The sequence below is a fragment of the Salmo trutta genome, chromosome 25 (genome assembly GCF_901001165.1).
Source record: "Salmo trutta chromosome 25, fSalTru1.1, whole genome shotgun sequence".
Lineage (NCBI taxonomy): Eukaryota > Metazoa > Chordata > Actinopteri > Salmoniformes > Salmonidae > Salmo > Salmo trutta.
The window spans coordinates 6,921,111-6,947,449 of record NC_042981.1 but is presented as its reverse complement, the minus strand read 5'-3'; the positions used below and the strand labels follow the sequence as shown (position 1 = coordinate 6,947,449).

Genomic DNA, 26,339 nt, shown 5'->3' with positions numbered 1-26,339 from the left:
AGTTCCTTAAACCAAAATATATATGAGGTCCTTTAACCCAGCAACTATAAAACAATGACGTATTACTAAGCAGGTCAGATACTGTATACTCACTTCAGGCTGTCTGATGTTGTGGTCTTCAGTATGTTCACGTCCAGGAAAACGCTGATTAGAGACAATGGCATTTAACTCAAAGATTCCATAATTAAACAAGATTTTCCATTAGAATAGCCTGACCAATGGAAAGCTGTGGTGATAAGGAACACGGCTCACAGCCAAAGCAATGTGTGTGTGTACTGTGGGTGGTGCCTGTCCACACATTACGTCATAGCCTACTGTACAGAGCAATACGGCAGCAAACAAGTATATAAGAAGACTATTGCTTGAATTGGTTTACAGAAGATGAAAACCCTGGTTAAAATAGTGATATTCTGAGGTAAGAAACTTTAACCAACTCTGATTGCTTATGTCCCTGGTGGAGTAAGATTTCAATAACGTAATATATATTACTACTGCTTTGTTATGCATCAGACATGATCATGTTTCCATTTGCAATTATTTAATCAATTGTAATTGATTAAAGACCAATTTACTTCATCTAGATAGCATGATAGAGGCTAATGTGGGTAACATTACCTAGTTGGTATGATAGAGGATTATGTGGGTAACATTACCTAGTTAGTATGATAGAGGCTCATGTGGGTAACATTACCTAGTTAGTATGATAGAGGATCATGTGGGTAACATTACCTAGTTAGTATGATAGAGGATCATGTGGGTAACATTACCTAGTTAGTTTGATAAAGGATAATGTGGGTAACATGACCTAGTTAGTATGATAGAGGATCATGTGGGTAACATTACCTAGTTAGTTTGATAGAGGCTCATGTGGGTAACATTACCTAGTTAGTATGATATAGGATCATGTGGGTAACATTACCTAGTTAGTATGATAGAGGCTCATGTGGGTAACATGACCTAGTTAGTATGATAGAGGCTCATGTGGGTAACATGACCTAGTTAGTATGATATAGGATCATGTGGGTAACATTACCTAGTTAGTATGATAGAGGATCATGTGGGTAACATTACCTAGTTAGTATGATAGAGGCTCATGTGGGTAACATGACCTAGTTAGTATGATAGAGGATCATGTGGGTAACATTACCTAGTTGGTATGATAGAGGATCATGTGGGTAACATTACCTAGTTAGTATGATAGAGGATAATGTGGGTAACATTACCTAGTTAGTATGATAGAGGATAATGTGGGTAACATTACCTAGTTGGTATGATAGAGGATCATGTGGGTAACATTACCTAGTTAGTATGATATAGGATCATGTGGGTAACATTACCTAGTTAGTATGATAGAGGATCATGTGGGTAACATTACCTAGTTAGTATGATAGAGGATAATGTGGGTAACATTACCTAGTTGGTATGATAGAGGATCATGTGGGTAACATGACCTAGTTAGTATGATAGAGGATCATGTGGGTAACATTACCTAGTTAGTATGATAGAGGATCATGTGGGTAACATTACCTAGTTAGTATGATATAGGATCATGTGGGTAACATGACCTAGTTAGTATGATAGAGGATCATGTGGGTAACATTACCTAGTTAGTATGATATAGGATCATGTGGGTAACATTACCTAGTTAGTATGATAGAGGATAATGTGGGTAACATTACCTAGTTGGTATGATAGAGGCTCATGTGGGTAACATGACCTAGTTGGTATGATAGAGGAACATGTGGGTAACATTTGGAATCGAGAGTCAAAGCCAAATGAAATAGACAACATTTAAGGTTGTCAGATGTAATTTGTCCATTTTCAACATTGACTTCCCTGAAACCGTTTTTAGTGTGTTCATGGAGTCCAGGAGTACTGGACTTTTATTTACACTGGTGAACTTGCTGCACCCAGCTTTATATACACTGCTCAAAAAAATAAAGGGAACACTTAAACAACACAATGTAACTCCAAGTCAATCACACTTCTGTGAAATCAAACTGTCCACTTAGGAAGCAACACTGATTGACAATACATTTCACATGCTGTTGTGCAAATGGAATAGAAAACAGGTGGAAATTATAGGCAATTAGCAAGACACCCCCAATAAAGGAGTGGTTCTGCAGGTGGGGACCACAGACCACTTCTCAGTTCCAATGCTTCCTGGCTGATGCAGCAGGACCGCTACCTCCGCCTTTGTGCAAGGAGTAGCAGGAGGAGCACTGCTAGAGCCCTGCAAAATGACCTCCAGCAGGCCACAAATGTGCATGTGTCTGCTCAAATGGTCAGAAACAGACTCCATGAGGGTGGTATGAGGGCCCGACGTCCACAGGTGGGGGTTGTGTTTACAGCCCAACACCGTGCAGGACGTTTGGCATTTGCCAGAGAACACCAAGATTGGCAAATTCGCCACTGGCGCCCTGTGCTCTTCACAGATGAAAGCAGGTTCACACTGAGCACGTGGCAGACGTGACAGAGTCTGGAGACGCCATGGAGAACGTTCTGCTGCCTGCAACATCCTCCAGCATGACCGGTTTGGCGGTGGGTCAGTCATGGTGTGGGGTGGCATTTCTTTGGGGGGCCGCACAGCCCTCCATGTGCTCGCCAGAGGTAGCCTGACTGCCATTAGGTACCGAGATGAGATCCTCAGACCCCTTGTGAGACCATATGCTGGTGCGGTTGGCCCTGGGTTCCTCCTAATGCAAGACAATGCTAGACCTAATGTGGCTAGAGTGTGTCAGCAGTTCCTGCAAGAGGAAGGCATTGATGCTATGGACTGGCCCGCCCGTTCCCCAGACCTGAATCCAATTGAGCACATCTGGGACATCATGTCTCGCTCCATCCACCAACGCCACGTTGCACCACAGACTGTCCAGGAGTTGGCGGATGCTTTAGTCCAGGTCTGGGAGGAGATCCCTCAGGAGACCATCTGCCACCTCATCAGGAGCATGCCCAGGCGTTGTAGGGAGGCCATACAGGCACGTGGAGGCCACACTCACTACTGAGCCTCATTTTGACTTGTTTTAAGGACATTACATCAAAGTTGGATCAGCCTGTAGTGTGGTTCTCCACTTTAATTTTGAGTGTGACTCCAAATCCAGACCTCCATGGGTTGATAAATTGGATTTCCATTGATTATTTTTGTATGATTTTGTTGTCAGCACATTCAACTATGTAAAGAAAAAAGTATTTAATAAGATTATTTCTTTCATTCAGATCTAGGATGTGTTGTTTAAGTGTTCCCTTTATTTTTTTGAGCAGTATACTTTCTACACGTGTTACCATGTTTCATCACTTTCAATTGCATTTTTGATTTGGATGTTAATATTTATAGCGTGAATAAGATATTTAAAAAATATGAAGCAATTTCTGGATAGACATTTTTGCAAAACTAGGGAGCCTACAATATGCTGAAGGATATACTTTTTAATAGTGTTGCATAGTTGTTTTGAATAGCTGTTATATTGCTAATTGTTATCAACACTTAATAATGTTATTTATATTTAGGCTCCACCTATTAAATCTGAGTATTTCATCATTTCACCCTGCTAACAGATCCTGCATACAGTACAACAATGCCTCCTCCCGGTGTGTGTATGAGTATAATGCAGGAGCGCAACAAGCAAGAGGGTGTTGGGAGTCTTGCCAACCCAGAGAAACACAGCAACCAAGACTTTCAGCAGCTTAAGCAATACTGTTTGGCCAGGGGAGTGAGGTACATCGATGAGATGTTCCCCCCAGACCATAACTCCATTGGTGATGGGGTACTTCCCCCTGATTTTATGAGCAGAGTGGTGTGGTTGAGACCAGCGGTATGACATCGTCCAGATCTGCACACATAACTGATTTTAACTGATTTTATTAATACAGAGTATTAACTGAAATTATAAAATATTATTAATAGGTGAAATGTGTGTATTCACTCTTCCAGAAAATTATACAGAATCCAGATTTTATCGTTGATGGACTTTCAAGGTTTGACTTTGGGCAAGGAATGGTTGGTAAGTGGATTTGGTTGTAAGCAAGTGTCAACACCACACCATGCCCCAACCACACCATGGCCCCACCACACCATGCCCCACCACACCATGCCCCCACCACACCATGCCCCCACCACACCATGCTCCTACCACACCATGCCCCTACCACACCATGCCCCCACCACACCACACCATGCCCCACCACACCATGCTCCTACCACACCATGCCTCTACCACACCATGCCCCACCACACCATGCCCCTACCACACCATGCCTCCACCACACCATGACCCTACCACACCATACCCCTACCACATCATGCCCCACAACACCATGCCCCCACAACACCATGCCCCTACCACACCATGCCCCACCACACCATGCCCCTACCACACCATGCCCCACCACACCATGCCCCTACCACACCATGCCCCCACCACACCATGCCCCTACCACACCATACCCCCACCACACCATGCCCCACCACACCATGCCCCTACCACACCATACCCCTACCACACCATGCCCCACCACACCATGCCCCACCACACCATGCCCCTACCACACCATACCCCTACCACACCATGCCCCCACCACACCATGCCCCTACCACATCATGCCCCACAACACCATGCCCCTACCACACCATGTCCCCTACCACACCATGCCCCCACCACCACACCATGCCTCCACCACAACATGCCCCTACCACACCATGCCTCCACCACACCATGCTCCTACCACACCATGCTCCTACCACACCTTTCCCCTACCACACCATGCCCCCACCACACCATGCCCCCACCACATCATGCCCCTACCACACCATGCCCCTACCACACCTTGCCCCACACACACCATGGCCCCTACCACACCATGCCCCCACCACCACACCATGCCCCCACCACACCATGCCCCTACCACACCATGCCCCCACCACACCATGGCCCCTACCACACCATGCCCCTACCACACCATTCCCCCACCACACCATGCCCCTACCACACCGTGCCCCTACCACACCATGCCCCTACCACACCATGCCCCTACCACACCATGGCCCCACCACACCACACCATGCCCCTACCACACCATGCCCCCACCACACCATGCCCCTACCACACCATGGCCCCACCACACCATGCCCCCACCACACCATGCCCCCACCACCACAGCATGCCCCTACCACACCATGCCCCTACCACACCATGCCCCCACCACCACACCATGCCCCTACCACACCATGCTCCTACCACACCATGCCCCCACCACACCATGGCCCCTACCACACCATGCCCCCACCACCACACCATGCCCCTACCACACCATGCCCCCACCACCACACCATGCCCCTACCACACCATGCCACCCCCACACCATGCCCCCACCACCACACCATGGCCCCTACCACACCATGCCCCCACCACCATGCCCCCACCACCACACCATGCCCCTACCACACCATTCCCCTACCACAACATGCCCCCACCACAACATGCCCCCACCACACCATGCCCCTACCACCACACCATACCCCCACCACACCATGGCCCCTACCACACCATGCCCCTACCACACCATGCCCCTACCACACCATGCCCTACCACACCATGCCTCCACCATACCATGCTCCTACCACACCATGCTCCTACCACACCTTTCCCCTACCACACCATGCAACCACCACACCATGCCCCCACCACATAATGCCCCTACCACCCCATGCCCCCACCACCCCATGCAACCACCACACCATGCCCCCACCACACCATGCCCCTACCACACCATGCCCCTACCACACCATGCCCCTACCACACCATGCCCCCACCACACCATGCCTCCACCAAACCATGCCCCTACCACACCATGCCCCCACCACACCATGCCCCCACCACACCATGCCCTTTTCATTACAAATGTCACGATGTGCATAAACTTGTCATTTTTATTTTTTCAGAAGATTGCTGGTTTCTTGCTTCCATTGGGGCTTTGACGTTCCAGAAGGACATCCTGGAACAAGTAGTACCCCTAAATCAAACCTTTAAAGAGGATTACTGTGGCATATTCCACTTCAGGGTAAATTACCTCAGGCTCAGTACATTATCTTTGTGAGAAATGCGTTGACCTATTGCAATAACTGTCGTTCGTAAAGGATTATTAATGCATTGAAAAGGTTCTCAGTGGTATTGAGAACAATTCAATTACCATGAATGACTTTCTATACTTAGGCTACGCCTTTCTCAAGCCATGTAGAGAGTAGTCTCTGTAGGAATCATTGTCCTCTCCTCCTATCTTTCAGTTCTGGAGGTTTGGGAGGTGGGTGGACGTTGTGATCGATGACAAGCTACCAACAGTTGACGGCAATCTCATTTTCGTTCATTCAAAAACTCCCAATGAGTTTTGGCCCGCCTTGCTGGAGAAAGCCTATGCCAAGTACGTGAGCCACATCAGTTGGTCATAAAACAGTTTAACACCTCCTCGATGTCGGACTTAATGACCTGTCTTCTTCTGGCAGGGTGTGTGGCTCCTACGCAGACATGAATTTAGGGACCCCTTCAGAGGCTATGATGGACTTCACTGGCGGGGTTCACATCACATTCAAACTCACTGACGCTCCATCAAATCTGTGGGACCTGCTGTTCAGAGCTGTCCAATCCAAATCTCTGATTGGGTGTGGCACACCTCAAGGGGTGAGCAGCACTACGACCCCCTGAAACGCCATGATGACCCTTTAAACGAACCAGTTAGTAGAGCAGAAATGTAGTGTAACTCAGAGTTACCATGAATCATGCACTGATGTCAAGATATATGACAATATGAGTTACTAAGCGTAGTTGAAGTTGAGACTTGTCCTTTAACACAAAAGATATGAAAGGTTGTGTTCATATTGTGTTCTATTTTGTGACTGAAACCTCTGTTCTGTTACGGTCCAATTACTTCACTTTATAATACCTATAATACCTGTGTCTATTGTTCTGTAGGAAACATCAGCGAACATGGTGGCACCCAACGGATTAGTGAGGGGTCATGCTTACACCGTCACAGGAGTTAATAAACAGGTACTGTATGGAACTAATAATCTGACAGAAATGCTTTGGAGCTGATATCTTTTGGCCATATGCTCTCTTTCCTTTATTGCCATGAAAAAACATTGTTTGCTTTGTCAGAATAGAGCCAATTATTTACTTTAGTTCCACCTGGAGGGAAATGGGAGAGGAAGTGTGGTATAATTCTGCTATGAACAATTTACCCTATCCACGTGTAGCGAACATGAGTTGGTCTCGTGGTCTTGTGATGAGGCAGCCTTACCTGAGACTTCTAAATTAGTGCCAGCCTTCGGTCCACTATGGAATTCCTCTTGGTCTAATGGTAAAGATGCTGGTTTGTCCCATGGGGGACCCAGATTCATTTCCTGCTCTGAGATTACAGCTGGTGTTCATTCTGGTTTCTTCCACAGATCATGAGCCAAGGCAGGCCAGTTAATCTAATCCGCCTCTTCAACCCCTGGGGCCGGGGAGAGTGGAAGGGAGACTGGAGCGATAAGTAAGGATTTACACGATAGTCTGACTGTGACATGTGATAAGTAAGGATTTACAGTATAGTCTGACTGTGACAAGTAAGGATTTACAGTATAGTCTGACTGTGACATGGGATAAGTAAGGATTTACAGTATAGTCTGACTGTGACATGTGATAAGTAAGGATTTACAGTATAGTCTGACTGTGACATGTGATAAGTAAGGATTTACTGTATAGTCTGACTGTGATAAGTAAGGATTTACAGTATAGTCTGACTGTGACATGTGATAAGTAAGGATTTACAATATAGTCTGACTGTGACATGTGATAAGTAAGGATTTACAGTATAGTCTGACTGTGACATGTGATAAGTAAGGATTAGCTATTCACAATAGATACCTTTGTTTATTAGATTCTTCCTCAGTATGTGTAATTGTTCTTTTTTGCTCTATCTACAGTATAGTCTACATACTTTGTTTGTATATACACTACCGGTAAAAAGTTTTAAACACCTACTCATTCAAGGGTTTTTCTTTATTGTTGCTATTTTATACATTGTAAAACAATTGTGAAGACATAAAGTAACCATACATCTAATCAAATATATATTTTATATTTGAGATTCTTCAAATAGACACCATTTGCCTTGATGACAGCTTTGCACACTCTTGGCATTCTCTTAACCAGCTTCATGAGGTAGTCACCTGGAATGCATTTAAATTACTTTCTTAAGAGTTAATTTGTGTAATAAAGTAATTGAAATGCATTCCAGGTGACTAACTCATGAAGCTGGTTGAGAGAATGCCAAGAGTGTTATACAGAAGATAGCCCTTTTTGGTATAAGACCAAGTCCATATTATCACAAGAACAGCTCAAATAAGTAAAGAGAAATGACAGTCCATCATTACATTAAGACATGAAGGTAAGTCAATACGGAAAATGTCAAGAACTTTGAATGTTTCTTCAAGTGCAGTCGCAAAAACCATCAAGCGCTGTGATGAAACTGGCTCTCATGAAGACCGCCACAGGAAATGAAGACCCAGAGTTACCTCTGCTGTAGAGGATACGTTCATTAGAGTTACCAGCCTCAGAAATTGCAGCCCAGATAAATGCTTCACAGAGTTCAGACACAACTCAACATCAACTGTTCAGAGGAGACTGTGTGAATCAGGTCTTCATGGTCAAATTGCTGCAAAGAAACTACTACTAAAGTACACCAATAAGAATAAGGGACTTTCTTGGGCCAAAAAAACATGAGCAATGGACATTAGACGGTTGAAATTTGTCTGGAGTCCATATTGAAGATTTTTGGTTACAACCACTGTGTCTTTGTAAGACACAGAGTAGGTGAACGGATGATCTCCGCATGTGTATTTCCCCCCGTAAAACATGGAAGAGGAGGTGATATGGTGTAGGGGTGCTTTGCTGTTGACGATGTCTGTGATTTATTTAGAATTCAAGGCACACTTAACCAGCACGACTACCACAGCATTCTGCACCGATACGCCATCCCATCTGGTTTGCACTTAGTGAGACTATCATTTGGTTTCAACAGGACAATGACCCAATACACCGCCAGGCTGTGTTAGGGCAATTTGACCAAGAAGGAGAGTGATGGAGTGCTGCATCAGATGACCTGGCCTCTACAGTCCCCCGACCTCAATCAAATTGAGATGGTTTGGGATGAGTCGGACCACAGAGTGAAGGAAAAGCAACCAACAAGTGCTCAGCATATGTGGGCACTCCTTCAAGACTGTTGGAAAAGTATTCCAGGTGAAGCTGGTTGAGAGAATGCCAAGAGTGCCAAAGCTGTCATCAAGGCGAAGAGTGACTATTTGAAAAATCTCAAATATAAAATATATTTTGATTTGTTTAACACTTTTTTGGTTACTACATGATTCCATATGTGTTATTTTGTAGTCTTGATGTCTTCACTATTATTCTACAATGTAGAAAACATAAAAAATTAAGAAAAACCCTTCAATGAGAAGGTGTTCTAAAACTTTTGACCGGTAGTGTGTATATATATATATATATTTATATATATATATGTGTGTATATTTTATTTTTATTTATAACACTAAAGATATCAATTAAAAAGTGCATTTTCAATAAAATGTAATAGAATCAGAATTATTGGCCACAACATGTACATACTGAGGAATTTGACCTGGTGAAATGGTGCTGGCTACAATATAAATAAATAAATAAATATACATATATACATATACACATATATATATATATATATATGTGTATAAATGTGTATATGTATGTATGTATGTATATTTATTTATTTATTTATATTGTAGCCAGCACCATTTCACCAGGTCAAATTCCTCAGTATGTACATGTTGTGGCCAATCATTTTGATTCTATTACTAAATAAATAAATATTCATACATATATACATATACACATATATACACCCTGCGATGTCATCACACCCATTGTCTTTGACAGGTCTTTTTATGAAATGTCAGCTAATCTATCTCCCTTACCTTTTTTACAGTGTATTCGGAAGTCACTCACAAGCAGCCAGAGCGTTAAAGCTTTTACATTGTTGTCTCTTGGCCACCTAGACTCTGGAGTACTACCACTAACTAACCAGTGGTCTTACCGCATCCAAACTATTGACATGATGTTTGTGCTTCAATCAGGTCATCCATGTGGCAAACAGTGAGTCCTAACGATCGGAAGATGTGTCTGTCAGTGAAAGAGGATGGTGAATTCTGGTAAACCATTTTTAATGCAGAAATTTGTTTTGCAGACCATGTCAATATTTTGTTGTAAGCGATTAACACATACAGTACAGTGTCAGTCCACATCTATAGTGATATTTCAATACCAGAACCAATTCACAATTTTGGTTGTCTTCTCAGGATGACAATGGAAGACTTCTGTAAGCACTTCACAGATGTGACTATCTGCTGTATGTGCCCTGATTTTCTTGACGGCAACTCTAAAGGTCTTTGGACACACTCCATACATGATGGCAGATGGGTTGCAGGAACCACTGCTGGTGGCTGCATGAATTTCCCAAGTAAATTACATCTTGATTTAAATGTTTTGCTTTCAACAAGGAATTATTTGCAGTTGATGACTATAAATTACCAGAATTTACCGTCAACATGTCCATAATTTTTTGTCTCCCAGACAGTTTCTGGACAAATCCCCAGTATCGGGTGAAGATTGAGGGATTAGACAGGGACTGCTCTGAGACACAGGAGGACAACAACATGTTGGTGTCTCTGATGCAGAAGCCTGACAAGAGAAACAGACGCCTGGTCAAAAGTCTCTACATCGGCATCAACATCTTCGAGGTCAGTGCCCTTCTTTGGTGCACGCCTTTCGTTATGTTATATACTGTAGTTTATCTCAACTTTATCCCCCAAAAAACATGTACAGATTGAAGCAAAGCTATGTGCTTCCTCTGAGGACTTTGTTACAGGTAGCACTGTTATTGTGCCATAAACTGTCATGTCAGTAGTGTAACTTAAACGGGAGATCTCTTTGTAAGGTCCTCTAACGTATGTTGGCACTGTGCAGTTCTCAATGCAAATATGCCCATTTGTGAACCTACATGTAGGATGTTATGCCAGAACAATACATTCAACTGGCCCAGGTATGCTATTGTTCGTGCAATTGAATTGTCTTTCTTTTACTTTCTAACAGGTGCCTTCCCAAGTAAGTAACTTTTAAACATACAATTCACAAATAACGTTATAAAAGTTAGAGCGGCCACTAGACTATCTGGCCAATATAATGGATCATCACATGTGGTAGAAATGGCTTCAAGGTCCAGATTTGAATTGGAAATGATCTGCAGCCTTATGTAAAACATTCTATGATTGTGATCTCAGTTCAAAGGACAGAGGGGGAAGTTTCCTGCCGACTTCTTCAACACCAATGTGCCTGTCGCCCAAACCAAGAACCTCCTGAATGCTCGAACAGTGGTGCTGCTCTCTAGGCTGAAACCTGGTGAATACCTGATTGTGCCATCATCCTTCAACCCAAACGAAACCGCCTCCTTCATCCTGTCAATTCTCTCCAAGGTGGAGACCCAAATCCAGTAAGCACAGCTCCCCCCATTCATAATAAAGGGGTTGTTTATCCAAGTTACACCATTTCATATTGGTTTCCTTACAAATAAAGTTAGTTTAAGATGATTTGGACATAAAGCGTGAAAAATATATCCAAAGCATGGATTGCGGTCCTAGCTTGTCCATAGATTGCTTTCAGGGAAACCAATATGGAATTTTGTAACTTGGGTGAACTATACCCTTAATTAATGTCACATATTTTTTACAGTCAGTGATCATAGCAAACATTAGGACCGGGATTCAATCCGTTTGCGCCTGTAAACAATGCACCAAAGGTCATTTTCAATTGAACCAATATCTGTAATGTTTTATACTGTGAATGCAATCTCTGCGAACACTGTAGGTTTCCCTTAAAAATGTGCATTATCAACAACCCGCGACGAGATTGAATCCTGGGCTGAGTTTCACTATAATTTATGTTTTCCTAACAGAAACAAAACAGTCTTCATTTTTTTCCTCAGTGAAAATTCAAATGACCAAGATATTGTGGAAATCCCCAAGGTATTTAAGGAAAACCTTATTTCATCCCACATATGTAGATATTGAGGGAATCCCCAAGGTATTTAAGGAAAACCTTATTTCATCCCACATATGTAGATATTGAGGGAATCCCCAAGGTATTTAAGGAAAACCTTATTTCATCCCACATATGTAGATATTGAGAGAATCCCCAAGGTATTTAAGGAAAACCTTATTTCATCCCACATATGTAGATATTGAGGGAATCCCCAAGGTATTTAAGGAAAACCTTATTTCATCCCACATATGTAGATATTGAGGGAATCCCCAAGGTATTTAAGGAAACCCTTATTTCATCCCACATATGTAGATATTGAGGGAATCCCCAAGGTATTTAAGGAAAACCTTATTTCATCCCACATATGTAGATATTGAGAGAATCCCCAAGGTATTTAAGGAAAACCTTATTTCATCCCACATATGTAGATATTGAGGGAATCCCCAAGGTATTTAAGGAAAACCTTATTTCATCCCACATATGTAGATATTGAGGGAATCCCCAAGGTATTAAAGGTGAACCGTGTATTTCTATTTATCTTCTGATATTGTCTTCCTTTTTAATATCTTATATTTCATTTTTTTAGCCCATGCCTACTCACAATAGAGCAGATATGGACAACAAACAAACTCTGTTTCGGCAATATTCTGATCAGGCAAGTTCCCAATATCTTTCATTTGAACACAAAACGAGGCAATGTGAAATTAAAACACATAAACTAATAGAATCTATAGCATTTGAGAATATTACTACTTTTTAACAATTGTTAAACTATATATATAGTTTATATATATACACAGTATCTCACAAAAGTGAGTACACCCCTCACATTTTTGTAAATATTTGAGTATATCTTTTCATGTGACAACACTGAAGAAATGACACTGTGTCAAGTCCTGACCCTTGTAAGATGTCATTTTCTATAGTAGAGTGGTCAGGGCGTGACAGGGGGTGTTTTTGGGTGGTTTTCTGGTTATCTGTTTCTATGTGGGTTTCTAGGTTTCTATTTCTATGTTGGGGTTGTTGGGATGATCTCCAATTAGAGGCAGCCGGTTCTCGTTGTCTCTAATTGGAGATCATATTTATGTAGGGGGTTTTTCCACTTGTGTTTGTGGGTTGTTAGTTTGTGAGTAGTGTGTATTCTCTCTGCGTCACGGTTTTGTTATTTCAAGTATTTGGTGGATTGCAACATTTCACAATAATAATAAATATGTGGAACTACAAACACGCTACGCCTTGGTCCAATCCTTTTGACAGCCGTGACACTTTGCTACAATGTAAAGTAGTAAGTGTACAGCTTGTATAACAGTGTAAATTTGCTGTCCCCTCAAAATAACTCAACACACAGCCATTAATGTCTAAACCGCTGGCAACAAAAGTGAGTAAACCCCTAAGTGAAAATGTCCAAATTGGGCCCAATTAGCCATTTTCCCTCCCTGATGTCATGTGACTTGTTAGTGTTACAAGGTCTCAGGTGTGAATGGGGAGCAGGTGTGTTAAATTTGGTATCATCGCTCTCACACTCCCTCATACTGACTGATCACTGGAAGTTCAACATGGCACCTCATGGCAAAGAACTCTCTGAGGCTCTGGAAAAAAAGAATTGTTGCTCTACATAAAGATGGCCTGGGCTATAAGAAGATTGCCAAGACCCTGAAACTGAGCTGCAGCACGGTGGCCAAGACCATACAGCGGTTCAACAGGACAGGTTCCACTCAGAACAGGCCTCGCCATGGTCGACCAAAGAAGTTGAGTGCACGTGCTCAGCATCATATCCAGAGGTTGTCTTTGGGAAAAAGACGTATGAGTGCTGCCAGCACTGCTGCAGAGGTTGAAGGGGTGGGGGGTCAGCCTGTCAGTGCTCAGACTGCATCAAATTGGTGTGCATGGCTGTCGTCCCAGAAGGAAGCCTCTTCTGAAGATGATGCACAAGAAAGCCCACAAACAGTTTGCTGAAGACAAGCAGACTAAGGACATGGATTACTTGAACCATGTCCTGTGGTCTGATGAGACCAAGATAAACTTATTTGATTCAGATGGTGTCAAGCGTGTGTGGTGGCAATCAGGTGAGGAGAACAAAGACAAGTGTGTCTTGCCTACAGTCAAGCATGGTGGTGGGAGTGTCATGGTCTGGGGCTGCATGAGTGCTGCCGGCACTGGGGAGCTACAGTTCATTGAGGGAACTATGAATGTCAACATGTACTGTGACATACTGAAGCAGAGCATGATCCCCTCCCTTTGGAGACTGGGCCACAGGGCAGTATTCCAACATGATAACGACCCCAAACACACCTCCAAGACGACCACTGCCTTGCTAAAGAAGCTGAGGGTGGATGATGGACTGGCCAGACATGTCTCCAGACCTAAACCCTATTGAGCATCTGTGGGGCATCCTCAAACGGAAGGTGGAGGAGTGCAAGGTCTCTAACATCCACCAGCTCCGTGATGTCGTCATGGAGGAGTGGAAGAGGACTCCAGTGGCAACCTGTGAAGCTCTGGTGAACTCCATGCCCAAGAGGGTTAAGGCAGTGCTGGAAAATGATGGTGGCCACACAAAATATTGACACTTTGGGCCCAATTTGGATATTTTCACTTAGGGGTGTACTCACTTTTGTTGCCAGCGGTTTATACATTAATGGCTGTGTGTTGTGTTATTTTGAAGGGACAGCAAATTTACACTGTTATACAAGGTGTGCACTCACTACTTTACATTGTAGCAAAGGGTCATTTCTTCAGTGTTGTCACATGAAATGATATACTCAAATATTTGCAAAAATGTGAGGGGTGTACTCACTTTTGTGAGATACTGTGTGCATATATATATATATATATATATATCAATAACACTCTTTTTATTTTCACTGAAAAGTTTGAGGAGGTGGATGCTGAACAGCTTCAGAGGATTTTAAATGAAACTCTCCTCCAAGGTAAGTAGAGAGAAAATCAATCATCATGGAGATTCCCAGTCATTTGTGACCAAACGCAGGAGTTTGAACAGACATACATTAGTTGTGATGAGATCAGAATCACACACAAGGATACAAGGATGGGTGTTTGGTGAGCAATGGGTTGCTTGGTTGTATCTGTAGGATTTCTTTTGATGTGCCACCTTTTTCCCATTTTATACAGGATATGCAAAGAAAACACAAGGCTTCAGCTTGGAGTCCTGTCGAAGCATGGTGGCCTTAATGGATGTATCCTTCATGAGTTTAGTGACAGTCTCGCATGATGTTTTCTGTCGTGAAACACCTTGAACAGTACTTTACAAGAGTACATTGTTCAAAATGTAGCAGTAAAATCTGTGAATGAATGTAGGAGTTTTTGGCAATGACTCTTAGGCCCTGTTTATAGCTTGTGCTAACATGCATCCTTTGTCCAGATTGTTTCTACATCCTGATTGTGCCCACATTTGTAGACGGGTACATACTATCAAAAGACACACTGGGATCTGATAGTGATCGGACAGGTAAGAGACAATACCATTCCACTGGGTACAAACTGGATAAATTAACATCATTTGTCAATGTATTGTGACGTGGAATCTATGTGGAAAATACATTGGATTTAAAAAAAAATTCAGTTGCACTGTTATTTTGAGGGTCAAATTTCCACAGGATTATGTCATCATGGTGACCAAATTTCAACATAGGCAAACCTTGTATACAATATTTTGAATTTGCACCATTAAAAAAAACGTCAGAACTTCAATGTAATATCCACTATTACAAAAAAACAATAGGCTGGGCAGTACCTCCTACTGGAGAGTTGATCTCTCTACAGCACCTCCTACTGGAGAGTTGATCTGTCTACAGCACCTCCTACTGGAGAGTTGATCTGTCTACAGCACCTCCTACTGGAGAGTTGATCTCTCTACAGCACCTCATACTGGAGAGTTGATCTATCTACAGCTATCCGTTGGTCTACCATTCAGGGTTTTAACCAAGCCCTGCTTATCAAATCAAATTTTCTTGGTTGTGTATACAGATTTTGCAGATGTTATCACGTGTGTCGCAAAATGCTTGTGTTCCTAGCTCCAACAGTGCAGTACTACCTAACTAAATGATTATGTTTCTGGCTCCAACAGTGCAGTAATACCTAACTAAATGATTATGTTCCTGGCTCCAACAGTGCAGTAATACCTAACATTACACAGCAATACATGCAGACCCCAAAACATAAAGAAAGGAATTAAGAGTCAGAGTCCAGAATATAAATATATATTGTGGGGGTTAATTTCTGTATTACCAAATGAGGAGAGAAACAAACTTCACACACCAGTCAGAGTTATACTTAAACTGCATCTTTAATAATAAGAGCTTTGCAATAGCATTGACTTTCAACGATTCCCTATTTCTAATGAACCATTGAGAGTGACAACACAAAAGTACAAAGATCTTTTATAGCCAAGATACACCCCTCTCAACCTACATGACAAACAACTGATACATAGAATGGGTCACAAGGTTAAGATTTGTATGAAAGATATCTATAATACATAGCAGACAGCATCTGCTATGTCAACAGTTTTTGGCCCTCCTACTCCAAACTGGAACCGTCTCTTCCTGGTACGGTATAGAACAAAAACACCAACTTATCCAATGGCATAACTCAATTGTCAACTCTAGATACTTCCATCTCAAGTAAAACCCCTTCTTGACCCCACTCCTGGACAAGCTCACTGAGGGGAGTGAGTCTCTGGGTCATATACTATCCCAGGATAAGTGCAACATCAGAGAGGACATACAATGGTTCCATACACCTCCCCCCAATGACAAAGGAGGGAGTGACTTGCGCACAGACATTGTGGTAATTGGTTCCCCATTAATCACGCCATCCCTTCACATGGTTTAAGAATAGGTAAAGAAACATTCACATATGAAGACAATGTTCCATCCTGTCCTCTCCCCTTTCTGATATTCTGCATAGCACCAGAGACATGTAAAAGACAAGCCTGACCTCTCCCCTCTCTGGGCCCCAAGTGACTGACTGAGCCCCAGCTGAGGGAAGAAGTGCAACTGCCAACACCAGAGTCCAAAGGGATACATTCTAATAACAAGTATATCACGTAAGCATATTATGCAGATAAGACATCTTAATTATCTATGTTACCCAACTAATTCTGATTCATCCACCACAATATGTACACATTTTGTTAAGTTACAGCCTTATTCTAAAATGTATTCAATAAAAACATTTCCTCAGCAATCTACTCACAATACCCCATAATGACAAAGCAAAAACACATTCTTAGTAATTTTTGCTATTAAAAAATAAATAAAAAACAAAAAACCCTATTTACATAAGTATTCAGACCCTTTGCTATGAGACTCGAAATTGAGCTCAGGTGCATCCTGTTTCCATTGAACATCCCTGAGATCTTTCTACATCTTGATTGGAGTCCACCTGTGGTAAATTCAATTGATTTGACATGATTTGGAAAGGCACACACTTGTCTATATAAGTTCCCACAGTTGACAGTGCATGTCGGCTACCAGCTGGTACTCTACCCTGCACCTTAGAGACTGCTGTCCTATGTACATAGTCATTGAACACTGCACACTTTAATAATGTTTATACTTTTTTTTACCCACTTCATATGTAAATACTGTATTCTAATCAAGGCTCATCCAATAAAACTATTCATACAGTTGCTTGCGAAAGTAGTCACCCACCCTTGGCATTTTTCCTATTGCGTTGCCTTACAATCTGGAATTAAAATAGATTTTCTGGGGGGTTTGTATCATTTGATTTACACAACATGCCTACCACTTTGAAGATGCAAAATATTTTTCATTGTGAAACAAACAAGAAATAAGACAAAAAAACAGAACTTGAGCGTGCATTACTATTCACCCCCCCAAAGTCAATACTTTGTAGAGCCACCAGTATCTGATATGTCTTTATAAGCTTGGCACATCTAGCCACTGGGATTTTGGCCAATTCTTCAAGGCAAAACTGCTCCAGCTCCTTCAAGTTGGATGGGTGCACAGCAATCTTTAAGTCATAACACAGATTCTCAATTGGATTGAGGTCTGTGCTTTGATTAGGCCATTCCAAGACATTTAAATGTTTTCCATTAAACCACTCAAGTGTTGCTTTAGCAGTATGCTTAGGGTCATTCTCCTGCTGGAAAGTGAACCTCCATCCCAGTCTCAATCTCTGAAAGACAAACAGGTTTCCCTCAAGAATTTCCCCGAATTTAGCGCAATCCATCCTTCCTTCAATTCTGACCAGTTTCACATTCCCTGCTAATGAAAACATCCCCACAGCATGATGCTGCCACCACCATGCTTCACTGTGGGGATGGTGTTCTCGGGGTGATGAGAGGTGTTGGGTTTGTGCCAGACATAGCCTTTTCCTTGATGGCCAAAAAGCTCAATTTAGTCTCATCTGACCAGAGAACCTTCTTCTATATGTATGGGTAGTCTCCCAAATGCCTTTTGGTGAACACCAAACGTGTTTGCAAATTTTTTTCTGTACGCAATGGCTTTTTTCTGGCCACTCTTCTGTAAAGCCCAGCTTTATGGATTGTACCATTTAGTGGTCCTATGGACAGATACTCCAATCTCCGCTATAGAGCTTTGCAACTCCTTCAGGGTTATCTTTGGACTCTTTGTTTCCTCTCTGATTAATGCCCTCCTTGCCCTCTCTTGGCAGGGTTGTTGTGGTGCCATATTCTTTCAATTTTTTATTAATGGATTTAATGGTGCTCCGTGGGATGTTCAAAGTTATGGATATTTTTTTATAACCCAACCCTTATCTGTACTTCTCCACAACTTTGTCCCTGACCTGTTTGGATATCAAAGGGTGTGAATACATATGCATGCTCCACTTTTCTGTTTTTTATTTTAGATATTTTTTTTAAACGAGTCATTTTTTACATTTCCAGGGGCGCAAATCCCAGGGGGGGCGGGGGGCACACGACCCCCCCATCCTTGGAAAAATATGATTTGTCCCCCCCAATATATCACTGAAACATAACTATGTAATTTAAATAATAGCTTAATAGCGCATTTTTAAGTTTCAAAAGATTGCGACCCCCCCACCCTTTGCCTCACAATGTTTTGATCCACTGCCAGTTCCTTAGTTGGCAAGGTAACAGAGGGGTCATATCTACTGTCTGAAAGGCACTCAATGAACGTAACTGAAGTGAGGTTAATCCAGTCAATCGCGCACACACACTAGCTGAATATGCAGAGCTAGCGCGCAAATATTAACTATTTAGCTAGCTAGTACCTATTCCATTTACGTGGTCTCGTCAAAGATGGAATCTTTGCTATCGTCAATTTATTCCAAGATCAGCATGCAGATGATGTAAGTTAGTGCTTCAAAGTCCCTGCGATAAGGTTAGCGATAAACTGAAGTCCAAACTGAACAGAACTACACTCTCTTCTACCATTGTCTTAAATATATTTAATTGTCTCATTGCAAAAGCTAAATTGTCTCAAGGGAACTTTAATGTATTTATTTGATTTCACCTTTATTTAACCCGGGTAGCAAAGATTATAGCAAACACCACTGAAACGGAATTGGTGCTCGCTAGCTTTGCAAATTCAGCTATTGTTGGAAGCCAGCCAATATGAAACAAACTATTAAAATTACAAAAGGTTGCAGCATATGTTGTGTAAATGGTGAAATCATACAGCTGTCAACTCTTGTCATTTTAATCCGTTTCACATTTGCTAGCTACCTTTTAGATCGAAGCCCAAATAGAATGATAAAAGATAAGATGATAGAAGCCCAACTCCTACTGTAAATAACCTACACACTGTGTGCGTGTGTAGCCAGCCAGCCAGGTAGAAAAATGGCAGAAAAATAAAAGACGGACATCAGAGGATTTTTCAGTACACCAAAACGCAAAGTAAGAACCCTAGTAGCCTAATATCTCAAAGACTAGTTGATAAAATGTTCATAAGAAAGAAATGAAATTCTAATGGAAATGTTTCACAGTGATGTCATTAGGCAGAGCAGGCAACAGATGGCACACAGACAGCAGAGTTGGGGACAGATATGCAAGGACAGACTGGCAGAGACAGGGAGTCTCAGGTAAGTTTGTTGAGTTGTGTAGTTTGGCAACATTATGAAAGGTTTTCCATTTTTTGACTTGTAAAATAGGAACATAATTGGAAAATGCCATGGATACCCCCACTCTCAACTTAAACTGGTGACTGAACTAAGATTTGTTAAAGGCAATGGTATTGCTGTTGTGATTAGTTGTGTAGTTTTGGGTACCGGTAGTTAGGAGTACGGCAAACACCTTATTTCTTTAGTTCCTCAATATACATTTACCAAGTTACAATGTAGGCTATGTGTTACAGCACTACTTTTGGTGTCCCCCTCAGGAATTGCTCTTGAGAAAATTTTATGTAATTGTCCCCTCCAAAGTTGATATCAGATTTTCGCCCCTGTAAATTTCACTTCACCAATTTGGACTATTTTGTGTATTTCTATTACATGAAATCCAAATTAAAATCCATTTAAATTACAGGTTGTAATGCAACAAAATAGGAAAAACGCCAAGGGGGATGAATACTTTTGCAAGGCACTGCAGTTAGTTCCACCAACATTAAACAGACCACATAACTAAACATATGGCTTTAGCCCATTACAGGGCAAAATGTACATACTTTTTATATTTTGCCTTTGTAGATTTCCTTAACCTTTCCTTCTCCAGACATCAATCACTGGAAAACTGAACAGTGCTGAATTTCAACATCTATGGAGAAAAGTTACTGTGTACAAGGTAAACTAATTGTGTGGTACAAGTGTGGTACAAGGTTATTAAACAACTATATACTAGTTCAACTTTTTCCAGAATACAAATTACCTGAAAATATTCATATTTTCTTATATCTTCCAGGATATCTTCTTACGTTCAGATGTGAACCATTCTGGAATGTTGTCATTGAGTCAACTGAGGAACGCAGTCACTGCTTCAGGTAACTTTTGGCTAGACCAACAAACAGGGCCTGCCACTGACCTTTGATAACCATACCTGCTTACAGGGACTAATGTAAAAAATCAGATCATCTAACTAGCAATCTCCAACTGACATCAACGCATGATTGAAGAGTTAGGACTATCAAATTAGGATGAGCAGATGGATTAAAGTAACCTCTGCCATTATGAACTAAACAGCAGTCTGTTTAATGCTCAATAGTTTAAAGTTTAAAGTTTTATTAGTCGCAGGTATACGGGATACACATGGTATACACCGTCCAACAAAATGCTTAGTTGCAGGTTCATTCGTTACCATGCAACAATAAGAAAAAATAAGAAAAGATAAGAATGCCAACATAAAGGCACTGTTTTGAGTAGATGTCCTGGATGGGTGGGAGCACGGTCCGAGTGATGTACTGGGCAGTCTTCATCACCTGCTGGAGGGCCTTGCAGTCATGGACTGAGCAATTCCCGCACCAGGCCGTGATGCAACCAGGTCATGACGCTGTCAATGGTGCAGTGGTTGAATTTGGAGAGAAGCTAAGGTGGCATGCAACATATCTTCAGCAGCATTAGGAAGTAGAGACGCTGCTGCGCCCTCTTGACAAGAGTGGTGGTGTTGTTGGTCCATGTCAAGTCCTCAGTGATGTGGACGACGAGGAACTTAAAACTTCTGACTCTCTACTGCAGTCCCGTTGATGTGCATGTTCCCTCCTCTGCTTCCTGAAGTCAACAATCAACTCCTTTGTTATTCTGACATTGAGGGAGAGGTTGTTGACCTGGCACCACAATGCCAGTTCACTTACCTCCTTCCTACAGGCTGACTTGTCATGGTTGGTTATCAGGCCTACAACCGTGGTGTCGTCAGCAAACTTGATGATGGAGTTGGTGTCGTGCAATGCCACACAGTGGGTGAACAGGAAGAGTCAGTGGAGGAGGTGTTTCTTCCAATCCTCACAGCCTGTTGTCTGCCCATCAAGAAATCCAGGATCCAGTTGCATTGGGTGTTGTCCACACCCAGGGCTTTGAGCTTTGTGTTGAGTTTGGAGGTAGAAATTGTGTTGAATGCTGAACTATAGTCAATGAACAGCATTCTCACGTAGGTGTTTCTCTTGTCCAGATGTGTTACAACCGTGTGAATAGCGATGGACATGGCATCTTCTGTGGATCTGTTGGAGCGGTTGGCAAATTGGAGTGGGTCCAGTGTGCATGGCATGCTGGCTTTGATGTGAGCAATTACCAGCCTCTCGAAGCACTTCATTATGACTGGGGTGAGCGCGACAGGGCGATAGTCATTGGGCACCTTGTTTTTCTTGGGCACTGGGACGATGGTGGTCTCCTTGAAGCAAGGTGGAGAATATAGCCTGGGACAGGGACAGGTTGAAGATGTCTGAGAAGACACCCGCCATGTGGTCAACACACACTCCGAGGACGAGGACAGGGATGCCTTTTGGGCCGGAGGCTTTGTGAGTATTCACTCTTTTGCGAGTTTTCCTCACGTCAGCCTCGGTAAGAGAAAGACCCTGGTTGTTGGAGGCAGCGAGAGTCTTCCTGGATGGCTCGGTATTGACAGCCTCAAAGTGAGCATATAGTGTGTTAAGCTTGGCTGGGAGGGAGGCTTTTAGTGGGCACCACACAGATGGATTTGCCTTTGTTTTTGCTCTGACATGCCCTGTCAACTGTGGGACCATATATAGACAGGTGTGTACCTTTCTAAATCATGTCCAATCAATTGAATTTACCACAGGTAGACTCCAATCAAATTGTAGAAACATCTCAAGGATGATCAATGGAAACAGGATGTAAATTAGCTCAATTTCAAGTCTCATAGCAAATGGTCTGAATACTTATGTAAATAAGGTATCTGTTTTACATTTTTAATACATTTGCAAAAATGTCTAAAGACCTGTTTTCACTTTGTCATTATGGGGTATTGTGTGTAGATTGATGTGGATTGTATTTTAATTTTATCAATTTTAAAATAAGGCTGTAATGTAACAAAATGTGGAAAAAGTCAAGGGGTCTTAATACTTTCCAAATGCACTGTATATTCCCCAATGATGATGGATGAGACATGGGTGGATGAGTCTTTGAACATATTTAAAAAAAAAAAAAGAAATGTGCTTGGTTAAAATCATCTGTGACAATAAATACTGCTTTCGGGGGAGAAAACTTTTGCTGGCTAATGATCTTGTACAGTTCGCTGAGTGCCGACTTGGTGTTTGCGTGTGGCGGTATGTACGCAGCTTTTAATAACAGTCGTGGAGTCAGTATATTATCATTAACTCCATGTCGGATGAACGGGCGCTCGAGATCTTTTCACCTTTGGTACACCAGGAATTGTTGATGAGGAAACATACCCCTCCCCCACTGTTACCAGAAGCCACTGCTCGATCGATATGGGAAAGTTGTCTGGTTGAATAGCAGAGTTGAATGTGACATCCATAAGCCACATCTCTGTAAAAACAAAGACACAGCATTCCCTGATGTCCCTCCGCAATTGAAGCCTTGCTCTGAGTTCAAAGTTTATTTTCCAGCGATTGGACATTAGCCATCAGGATGCTAGGAAGAGGAGAACATGTAGCCAGTGTTTACATCCTAGCTTGGAGTCCCCCAGCAATTAGACATTAGCCATCAGGATGCTAGGAAGAGGAGGACATGTAGCCAGTCTTTCTAGCTTGGGATCCCCCTCTTCTACGTCACCAGCAGGTAAGCCCATGTGCGGGGACAAAGGAGCGAATGTAATTAATGTAAGAATAACCATAAAAAAAGCATAGTTGAGCAGGAACCGTCAAGACACGCGCCCTCCTCAGGGCTGACATCTTAATACCTGTGAAATAACTGTGGCATAAAAGTGTGAAGTCTGTCTGTCCTCCACAGGGGTCAGGCTGAGTGATAGTCTGCTGAACCTCATTGCTCTGCGCTACGGTGGATCTTCTGGAAACATCAGCCTGGAGAGTTTCATCAGCCTCGTTCTACGCATGGACCGCATGGCTAGTAAGTCCACAACTAAAATAAAAAGGGGACCAATTTTATTTCGCTGGGATTTTAAATTTTCCATCTGTGGCATTCTAATGAGCATGTACAGTTAGGCATTCATGGCGCTCACAGGATCATCCTAGTTAGTTTGCAAGATGGGTGTTTGAAGCCATGGCCTTTGTATTATTATTACTTATATATTATTTACCAACATTGCAAATAGTGTAATTCATGCCCCTTTCAACAGAAATATTCAGACAACTCAACCAGGGAGGGGCCATATCTCTTCGAGACAATGAGGTAATAAACTGTTAATAATGCACCAGGGACTTTCAACTCTGACCCTGCATTACTAGGTGTGCAGACTTTCACTCCAGCCCTGCAGTAACACACCTGATTCAGTTAATCGTGGTCCAGACTGACGACCATAATTGGCTGAACATTTTGCATCAGGTGTGTTAGTTCTGGGCTGTGCTGGGCTGGAACAACACTTTCTTGGGCACTACGTGATTTCATGTGTGTTATTTCATAGTTGTGATGTGTTCAATATTATTCTACAATGTAGAAAATATTACAAATAAAGAAAAACCCTTTAATGAGTACAGTAGGTGTCCAAACTTTTGACTGGTACTGTATATACACAAAAAAGTATGTGGACATCCCTTCAAAATAATGGACTAAGCGATTTCAGCCACACCCGTTGCTGACAGGTGTATACAATTGAGCACACAGCCATAAAATCTCCATTGACAAACATTGACAGTAGAATGGCCCGGACTGAAGAGCTCAGTGACTTTCAACGTGGCACCATTATAGGATGCCACCTTTTCAACAAGTCAGTTTGTCAAATTTATGCCCTGCTTGAGCTTCTCCGGTCAACTGTAAGTGCTGTTATTGTAAAGTGGAAACGTATAGGAGCAACAACGGCTCAGCCACAAGGCCGCACAAGCTCATAGAACGGGACCGCCGAGTACTGAAGCGCGTAGCGTGTAAAAATAGTCTGTCCTTAGTTGCAACATCAGCACAAGAACTGTTTGTTGGGAGCTTCATGAAATGGGTTTCCATGGCCGAGCAGCCGCACACAAGCCTAAGATCACCATGCGCTATACCAGGCGTCGGCTGGAGTGGTGTTAAGCTTGTCGCCATTGGAAACGTGTTCTCTGGAGTGATAAATCACACTTCAATCAATCACATTTATTTATAAAACCTTTTTTACATCAGCAGATGATAAAGTTTTTAAACAAAAACCCAGCCTAAAACCCCAAACAGCAAGCAAGCAATGCAATGCATCTATCAAGTCAGATGGACGAATCGGTGTTTGGTAGATGACAGTAGAACTCTTCCTGCCCCAGTGCATTGTGCCAACTGTAAAGTTTGGTGGATGAGGAATAATGCTCTGGGGCTGTTTTTCATGGTTCGGACTAGGCCCCTTAGTTCCAGTGATGGGAAATCTTAACATTACTGAATACAATGACATTCTAGACGATTCTTCCAACTTTGTGGCAACAGTTTGGGGAAGACCCTTTCCTGTTTCAGCATGACAATGCCCACTTGCACAAAGCAAGGTCCATACAGAAATGGTTTGTCAGTGTGGAAGAACTTGACTGGCCTGCACAGAACCCTGACCTCAACTGACCTGTACCTTTTATTTACAGATCCCTGACCTTTACTTTTATTTAACTAGGCAAGTCAGTTAAGAACGAATTCTTATTTTCAATGACGGCCTAGGTACAGTTGGATAACTGCCTTGTTCAGGTATAGAACAGCATATTTTTACCTTGTCAGCTCGGGGATTTGATCTAGCACCCTTTTGGTTACTGGCCCAATGCTCTAACCACTCGGTTACCTACCGCCCCATATAAAAAATCCTTCCCTTAAGAATGGAGGTTGTTATAGCAGCAAAGGGGGGGGACCAACTCCATATTAATGCCCATGATTTTGGAATGAGATGTTCGACAAAGCAGGTGTCCACATACTTTTGGTCACGTAGTTTAAGATCCTGAAATACATGGTCTGAGATGCAGTTATCCATAAAAACTTTAGCAATGTGTTAAGATGTAATTTCATTGTTTCTATTTTATATTACTAATGAACGTGTTAGTCAAATCTCACTGTTGTTTTTTATTCCTTTTTCTTCAGTGGATGTACATCACTATGTATGCATAAACTGCAGACCAAATAGGATGGACAGAAGACCATTAGAATCGTAAGGTTTGGAAAAAGTTCTACGGCAGTGCTTTGCTGGACAAATCAATAAACTTCTCAGCGACGTTTTCAGAGTATTTCGTTGCACTTAAAAAA

General features: G+C 42.3%; 1 protein-coding gene across 1 annotated transcript; it reads left to right on the top strand.

The window, feature by feature from the left end:
* The first annotated feature begins 307 nt into the window (after nt 1-307).
* Nucleotides 308-26,339, top strand: LOC115161932 (calpain-1 catalytic subunit). The gene is made up of 22 exons (XM_029712776.1): nt 308-415; nt 3,556-3,812; nt 3,932-4,001; nt 5,939-6,057; nt 6,281-6,414; nt 6,497-6,671; nt 6,963-7,040; nt 7,439-7,524; nt 10,160-10,234; nt 10,382-10,542; nt 10,656-10,822; nt 11,175-11,186; nt 11,363-11,571; nt 12,064-12,103; nt 12,706-12,774; nt 14,989-15,046; nt 15,249-15,313; nt 20,794-20,862; nt 20,980-21,058; nt 23,940-24,056; nt 24,286-24,338; nt 26,178-26,339. The coding sequence occupies exons 2-22, from the start codon at nt 3,576-3,578 to the stop codon at nt 26,202-26,204; spliced, it is 2,100 nt and encodes a 699-aa protein (XP_029568636.1). The 5' UTR covers nt 308-415; nt 3,556-3,575; the 3' UTR covers nt 26,205-26,339.

What these genes read in the sequence shown, in the direction of transcription:
- LOC115161932 (XM_029712776.1), top strand. Translation starts at nt 3,576, where the DNA reads ATGCCTCCTCCCGGTGTGTGTATGAGTATAATGCAGGAGCGCAACAAG. An exon ending in TTCGGCAATATTCTGATCAG is followed by an intron (nt 12,775 to 14,988) that starts GCAAGTTCCCAA and finishes TTCACTGAAAAG; the next exon opens with TTTGAGGAGGTGGATGCTGA. An exon ending in TATCTCTTCGAGACAATGAG is followed by an intron (nt 24,339 to 26,177) that starts GTAATAAACTGT and finishes CTTTTTCTTCAG; the next exon opens with TGGATGTACATCACTATGTA.